Below are 7,249 nucleotides of genomic sequence, written 5' to 3' on the forward strand. Positions count from 1 at the left end.
TCATTAATTAATACATGTAAATAAATTTATTAACATTTGTATATTTTTAAGGTTACAAAAAAAAAGACTTCTACGTGTAAATAAATATGATGATTGGAGTAATCCGCATGCAAGCAATAGAAACCCTAGAGAAGCCTCAACAAGTAAACTAGCAACAACACTTCCTTAATTAGGTTTTTTCAATCTCAATTGTTTAACTGTCTTTTCGTTTTCCTATTCTATACTCTTCCATTTCGAATAGGATTAACAAAACCCTTTTCTTTTCATCAATGGAAGTAGAAGATGTTGATATCATGAAAAACGATATCACATTAGGGTTACGCAAGAAACACTTTCTCCCATATTGCCCCCTATGCAAAACCTACCGTGACACTCCCAAAACACCCATCAAACTACAATTCCAATCAAAACAACATCTAGATTTTTGTATAAAACAACTAGAAAAGAATTTGAGTGCCAAAAAAGTTAGATTGCTTGGTTCTCAAGTAATTCCAACTCAACCTGATTCAAACATTATCAAAATTAGTGTTACTGTTCAAAAAGAGGTTCTCAATGGAGAAACTCTTCAACAATCTTATGATGTTGAGTTTGTTCAACACAACCGCATCTGTGAACCATGTACTAGGGTTCAGCCTAACCCTAATCAATGGAATTCTGTTGTGCAGTTAAAACCGCAACATTGTGATATGCGTAGTTTCTTTCATTTGGAATGGCTTATTTTGAAGCATTGTGCTGCTGTTAATGATGTCAGAATCAATAAGATGAAGCATGGTATTGATTTCTTTTTCCCCGACAGAAGTGGCGCTATAAAGTTTCTTGATTTTGTCAAGGGAGAAGTTCCTGTGAGGATTTCTGAGAGTAAGGGATTTGTTTCTCTGGTTACCAAAAAGAGTAACTGTTACTCTTATAGATACAATTTTTCTGTTGAAGTTTGTCCGATTTATCGCCAGGATTTGGTTTTTCTGCCACCTAAAGTTGCTTCGTGTTTGGGGAATATCGGTCCTATTGTTATTTGTACTAAGGTTACTAATGTTATTACTTTGTTTGATCCGTTGACCTCGACGCAGTGTTGCTTGGATGGTGATGTGTATTGGAGGGCACCCTTCAAATCTTTGCTCACTAGGAATGAGTTAGTGGAATATGCTGTGCTCGATGTTAAGGAGGTTTGCTCGGAGGTTACTATTGATGGTAAGAAATTCGGTTTAGCTAATGCTGAGGTTGCTCGTGTGGAAGATTTGGGAAAGAATGACACGAGGTTTAGTATCAAGACTCATCTAGGTTATCTCTTGAAAACTGGTGACCGTGCTCTTGGTTATGACTTGTGGGAGGCTAATTGTAGTGATAGTGAGATTGAATTGAAGGAGCATATAGGAGATGGTGTGATTTTAATGAGGAAGGCATATGGATTGAACCGCCTGATGAAGAGACGCGTGGAGCATCAGTCGTACTTAAAAGATCTAGAAGAAATCACTAATGAGGTGCTCGGCATGTCACTAGGCGGTGAAGAGACGCCTTTGGAGGAGAGGCTGGGTAATCTTAATCTAAGTGGTGAGGAAGATAAGGAGAAGAAGAAGGCGCGGAGGATGGCATGACCAAATAAACAAAAGTAATTTCTATTCTGATATATATAAATTTAGTGAATCTTGCTTTGGTTAAGTCTAAGCAGTTTTTTTTTTCTTTTTGTTTTGGTTGTTTTAATTTGCATTTTCTCTTGAAACCTCAATTATGAGCAGAAGCCAAAACTAGGTTGAAATTTCACCTTATGCTTTTCTTAGTTGGTTAACTTTGTATTCCTAGTTTGTCTTAGGCATAGAAATTACATTCACATTTAGTAGTAACTTTGATGCATTTGTCAATGTAAATGTAATTTCTCTCTAATATTTGAAAGTTTTAATGTAAATTTTCCTTTAATTATAGTGTGAAAGGCGAATGAGTTATAATTAAGATGAACATCTTCATCATAAGAGCTTGAATATGAAGATGTGAAGCTATAATAGTTAAGTTCACCGGCTGAGTTGCTTTTGTCTTTATCTTTCTGATAAATAGAATTTTCAAATAAAATAGAAATTTCTCGTGTGTTTTTGCTGATAAATCTTATTGAGAAAATCTCAAATCTCACATTAATTAGAGATAAAGTTTGAAAAGAGTATCTATAGTGGCATCTTTCACCTTACAGACTAGTTTTGTAGAAATGATTAGGTATATCTTGAATATTGGTAATCATAGTGTCAAATTGACTCGACCTTAGTTACATCTTTTGAGTATTGGTAATCATGGTGTCAAATTTACTCAAACTTAGGTACATTGAAATTTCTTGTGTTTCCATTGTCATAAGATTCACACAACCCTTCTAGATGATTGGTTGAAAAAGACAAAGTAGCTTAAGTGCAAACTACTCCATTCATTCTAGATACACTATATGTTATGATTAATAAGTTTCCTAATGTTGGACTCTACTTCACTCTAAACACCGCAGTCATAATCAATAGTGTCTTTTTAAATGATTTAAAACTATATTGCAATAGGGTTCAAGCTAAACGTATACTCATGATACAAAGAGTAACTTGTAAATAGAATTAAGCTTAATCATAACAAGGATTTAACTATAAGCATAACTTAGAGCAAAGGGGAAAGTTTCCAATGCAGAGACTTGTTCCGTAAGAAAAAGAATGTACAAAACTTTCTAATTCTAATTTAAGTAATCTATAAATCTCTAAAGATTTATGTGAGCAAGCTAACTTGTGATTCCTATTTAATTCGTGTTTTTTTCCGGATGATCATGTTTGACAAATGAAATGCTACCTCTTATCGTCGGTTTTTGTTCGATGGTTTCTATGATAGTTTGATGTTGTTGTTCAATGGTTTCTATGATAGTTTGGTGTTCATTTTCTTTTGCATCTTGCTCAACATGATCTACTCTTACTGCTAACAAATTTGATCGTGGTGACGTTGGAGACAATTCAATATCAGAATGGCAATCATCTTGGTCATCGTCATAGACTGAATCGACCCGAGTTGAGTGACCGGTGGTTTTGTAACGGTGTAGCGTAGGGCTAATAGAGTGCACGGTTGAATCAGTGGTGCTTCCGCCCATCGTACGCACACTCGACTTTCCTTGTTTGTGTCCGTGCTTCTTTTTCACAGTATTGTGCCATTTTTTTAAGGCTTTCGATGTTTGTTCGTCAAATATTGACTTTTTCATTCTTGATCCCATCTGCAAATGTTTCATCAAACTTGAAATCTTAATAACTTGCAAGTATAAATTCAATCAAGAAAAAAAGAGTGACACTGATGATCAATAGAAACTCGTGAAACGAATGCGTGTAGTACCTGAGTGACAAGAGCATATAATGGAAGAGTTATGTAACTGCAAAGGCATAGCGCCCCAACCCTTCAAAACCAACATGAGAGTTAATCGATTAAGTTAACGCTAGTAATGCTTCAATCATACCGAGCTACTTTGACTAAAGAGAATTTCGGAACAAACTTACCCTAAGACTACTTTGACTATTGCAATACTTTGATCAGCATGGAAACAATTTACCCGCCCAAAAGAGTACTGCAAATTAAGAAATCATCGGTATGTCATTTACCATAATCTACAGTAAGTACAAAAAGACGATATTAACGATGTAAGGATAGTTATGTACCCATATCCACAAGATATATGTTATTTGAAAGGCATTCTGCAAGAGAAAAGTATCGATTAGTTACAAATGTTGACAGCTCTAATTGAAAACGGCCCAAAAATAATCTTCTCTCATTGGTACAGTGATTGAACTAGAAAACCGTCCTACTTGTATATAGCTTATCCATCAAAATATCGAAAATAATATTTATAAAAAAAAAAATTATACTAACTGTATTTAACAAATTGAATACCTGAAACAGTGAAAAATGGATAAGATGAAGAAGTAATTGAGGCCGGCCAAACCAAAAATATTTGTCGGAGCCTTGGACAAGAGGAATCCCTTGGATAACTGCATGTCTTTCTGTGATTTCAATAGCCATCTTTGTCAATGTAGCTTGAAGTTTTGTACCAACCGCCAAAATAATCTACAGTCGATTAAATGATTTATTTATTATTAATTTGAATTTCGAACCATGGTTATCAAAATAAGTTTCAAATTGTGAATCGGAAGCGAGCTTTAAACCGAGAACATAATACTTACAACTACGGGAATCAAGGACGCCCAAACTATAGCATGCCATCCTGAAAAATAAATAGGATTTTAACCAAATCAATATCCAAATGCAGAAAAGTAAAATCGAAAGGAATCGATTGAGGAAAAAGTTAACAAGGATCTTACCATTAACATTTAGGAGCAGGAAAACAACAAATGATGCCCAAAGGACCGGACTGTCGACAACAACACAAAACACTTAGCAGGCCGTGTACGTCACAAACAAACTATCGCGGAAAAGATAAAAAAAAACAATGTCTCAAATGCATGGTGTAAATACGTTACCTGACTCCAACGACTACCTTGAAGTCATCCTCTAAGGATCTTTTAATATATTTTTGGAAGTTAAATTTACTTCCTGGAGATAGGTGAACCTATATGGGCGGGCGACACACAGTTAAGAAATGAACGTGAATCTGAACATTAAAAGGTATCATATGGAGTAGGACTCACCGCGATAAATCCATTACGCAAAGTCAAATAGTCAGCCTTATCAACAGATCGATAAAACTGTCTAAAGAAGCAACTCTGAAATTGACAAAAAGGAAGATATCGTTATACGTTTCCAATATAGTACAATAACTAAAGTGTCGCCTTTCTTTTTCTTTAACAAGTTTTATATGCATTGACGATTCCGATCTCAAGCTAATAGAATGGAAAGAAATTACACAATAAAGTTTGGTCTTACTATAATAAAGAAGATGGGAGTTTTTGTCCAAAAAGTGGCATGTTGTCTAACAAATGATGTTTCGTGAGTAAGCCGGAATCTGGAAGGATCTGCATGATAAGTGCACAACAAGTCATGAAATTGCATGCAGAAGCATTTGAGAATAGAATAACTTTGAAATAAAAAAAGAAACAGTTAAATACATCATTGAACGCCATACCAGTAGCGAACTCATATCCATGAGACGATGTCTCCGCCTCCCATGCCTTCCATCCTCGTATCTACATAAAAAAAAAAAAAGTCCTCAATCACCAAATACGATACTAACTCTTGATTAAAATCATCTATGTGTGCTGATAAAGAAAATCAATGCGCTTTCAATAACCAATGCAATAAGAAAGACGCGCGGACCTTTAGTCTCCCGAGAAGCATTGTGACCGCACTATATAGAACATGAAGGACTGCTAAGAAGAATATGAGAATGTGTATCTGGTGCAATCCATTGGCAGATATAAGGGGCTCTTTACCCTATAACAAACAAACAATAGGAATCTTTGATATTGGGATGAAAGAAATAAGGTAAATTAAATTGAGCAGAGAGAAAATAAAAGTTATGGAGGATGTGTATTCGAAACGGGGCCAATAATAAGAATATAACATTTATAATCAGTGAAAAATAAACAATTAAGATTTAAGTTATAAGAAAAAATAAAGAATGGTAACATAGTTACCTCCTTGCATTGGACAGGGCTATCTTCCGATAAATATCTGTGTTCATAAAAGAGAAGTTTCCTACGATGTTCCTCTTCGTTATTCCCATGTTGGGTACTATCGTATGAACATGGCAAAAATGTGTGTGAAACATTTGCAGGAATACATATTTTAATAATGAAGGACTGCCCAAAAGTCAAAAGCAATGAAATGAAGCCTAAAATCATCAACTCTGCAACAACAAAAAATCAAAACAAATTTAACATTGATTAGAGAAACATGAGAGAAATCACTAAAATTATCATTATCATTATTTTTTCACATAAATCCAAAGAGAAAAACAATACAAGTAAAAGAAAATGAACTCAATATGAGTCAAAATTCTTTCAAATTGCTTTGAATTATGAAGGACCTGACACAAACACCAGACATAACACTCACACGCTGGCAAAAAAAATCAAAACAATGAATCTAACTAACCGGCACTGAACTTGTCTTTAATCATAAGTATTGTACTTCATAAATCATAAGTTCATAACTATCAATCTGTTGACTAAAATTTTACCTGCTTTGACCTTTTCCAGAGCTTCAAGCAAAGCCCTCTTCTGTCTTTCTCCCAGCCACTGAAAAAATACAAAAGATAGATGATTCATTAATGAACTCAATAACCAAGCAAACCAATCCCACTATCCACTAGCAGGAGTCCATTTAAAGTCAGAGCATAACTCCATATGAACTGAAGCGGAATTCGAACCTGAGGCCTCGAGAGAAGCACTCTCTCTGGTCTCAAGTCTTCACCAACATGTCAAACCCTATGACCCAATTTCACTTATCATATCACATTCAACAAAACAAGAAAAAAATTGAATTTTTTTTCCCTAGAATCAACAAAAAGAAAGACAAAGTAATGCACATTACAGCCAATGACAATTTTTTATCAAAACAAATTAAATCAGAAAAGGGATTGTGAAATTCAAAATGAGAGAAACACTGATAACAATTACAATAGAAACTGATATACCATACCATTCCAATTTTGTGAAGACTCTTCTCAAGAACAATCGAAATCAAGATGAAAACAGTACAAACACAAGCAACAGCCCATGTTGGTGTCTGATCAAGGTTTTTCGAACCGCTACTGCTCTCAGTCTCAGCCATAACAACACCTCCATTATAGTACAGCAACGAAACCAAACACAGAAACACAAACATAGGTGAGACAAAAAACCGAAATTCACAAAATGCTGATCTAGGTTTGAAATGGAAAATGGTATCTTCAACGCGTGTGAATTGGGTAGAGAGAAGAAAAAGTTGATAATGTTCAGTGGTGGCAGAGTTGTATTGTATGAGTTTGAAAACGTTGAATTGGATTAAAAGACAATTTTGAAAACAAAAAGTAAAATATACATAAATGTCGTATTCTTGTCTTTTTTCTTCGTATGTAGTAGGAATGTGAATAATTGATTAATAAAATAAAAAACGTACTATTTTGATTTTGTTTTTGATTAATTGGAAACAGCTAATTAATACTAACAATTATTCTGACGTGTGGGGAAATTAGGCTTGCAATCTGGCAACAATCAAGGGAAGGAAAATTTGTAAATGTTTTGGTCAAAAAAATAAAATAAAGAGATTGTGATTTTTAGTCAAGGATATTAAACAGGTTTGATCGGTCGAATAGGATCCG

The 7,249-nt window shown here is 34.5% G+C and overlaps 2 protein-coding genes across 2 annotated transcripts; one reads left to right on the forward strand and one right to left on the reverse strand.

Annotated features, from left to right (window-relative positions):
- Positions 1 to 269: 269 nt before the first annotated feature.
- On the forward strand, positions 270 to 1,592 carry LOC131619693 (uncharacterized). Its single transcript, XM_058890764.1, has one exon. The coding sequence runs from the start codon at positions 270 to 272 to the stop codon at positions 1,590 to 1,592; it is 1,323 nt and encodes a 440-aa protein (XP_058746747.1).
- A 984-nt stretch (positions 1,593 to 2,576) lies between these two features.
- Positions 2,577 to 6,938, reverse strand: LOC131615838 (MLO-like protein 10). The gene is made up of 15 exons (XM_058887001.1): positions 6,589 to 6,938; positions 6,128 to 6,185; positions 5,583 to 5,794; positions 5,263 to 5,379; positions 5,072 to 5,132; positions 4,873 to 4,961; positions 4,638 to 4,712; positions 4,470 to 4,558; positions 4,311 to 4,360; positions 4,173 to 4,213; positions 3,883 to 4,056; positions 3,651 to 3,686; positions 3,492 to 3,559; positions 3,331 to 3,391; positions 2,577 to 3,214 (listed from the first exon to the last, which is right to left on the reverse strand). Exons 1-15 carry the CDS (start codon positions 6,772 to 6,774, stop codon positions 2,753 to 2,755), a joined length of 1,779 nt encoding a protein of 592 aa, XP_058742984.1. The 5' UTR covers positions 6,775 to 6,938; the 3' UTR covers positions 2,577 to 2,752.
- Between the last annotated feature and the right edge of the window lie 311 nt (positions 6,939 to 7,249).

The sequence above is a fragment of the Vicia villosa genome, linkage group LG7, assembly GCF_029867415.1.
Source record: "Vicia villosa cultivar HV-30 ecotype Madison, WI linkage group LG7, Vvil1.0, whole genome shotgun sequence".
NCBI classification, from domain to species: domain Eukaryota; kingdom Viridiplantae; phylum Streptophyta; class Magnoliopsida; order Fabales; family Fabaceae; genus Vicia; species Vicia villosa.

Coding starts and splice junctions, on each gene's coding strand:
- LOC131619693 (XM_058890764.1), top strand. CDS start 270: ATGGAAGTAGAAGATGTTGATATCATGAAAAACGATATCACATTAGGG.
- LOC131615838 (XM_058887001.1), bottom strand. CDS start 6,774: ATGTTTGTGTTTCTGTGTTTGGTTTCGTTGCTGTACTATAATGGAGGT. Junction 4,962..5,071: donor TGGATATGAGTTCGCTACTG/GTATGGCGTTCA, acceptor CTTATCATGCAG/ATCCTTCCAGATTCCGGCTT. Junction 3,687..3,882: donor TCCATTTTTCACTGTTTCAG/GTATTCAATTTG, acceptor TTTCTCTTGCAG/AATGCCTTTCAAATAACATA.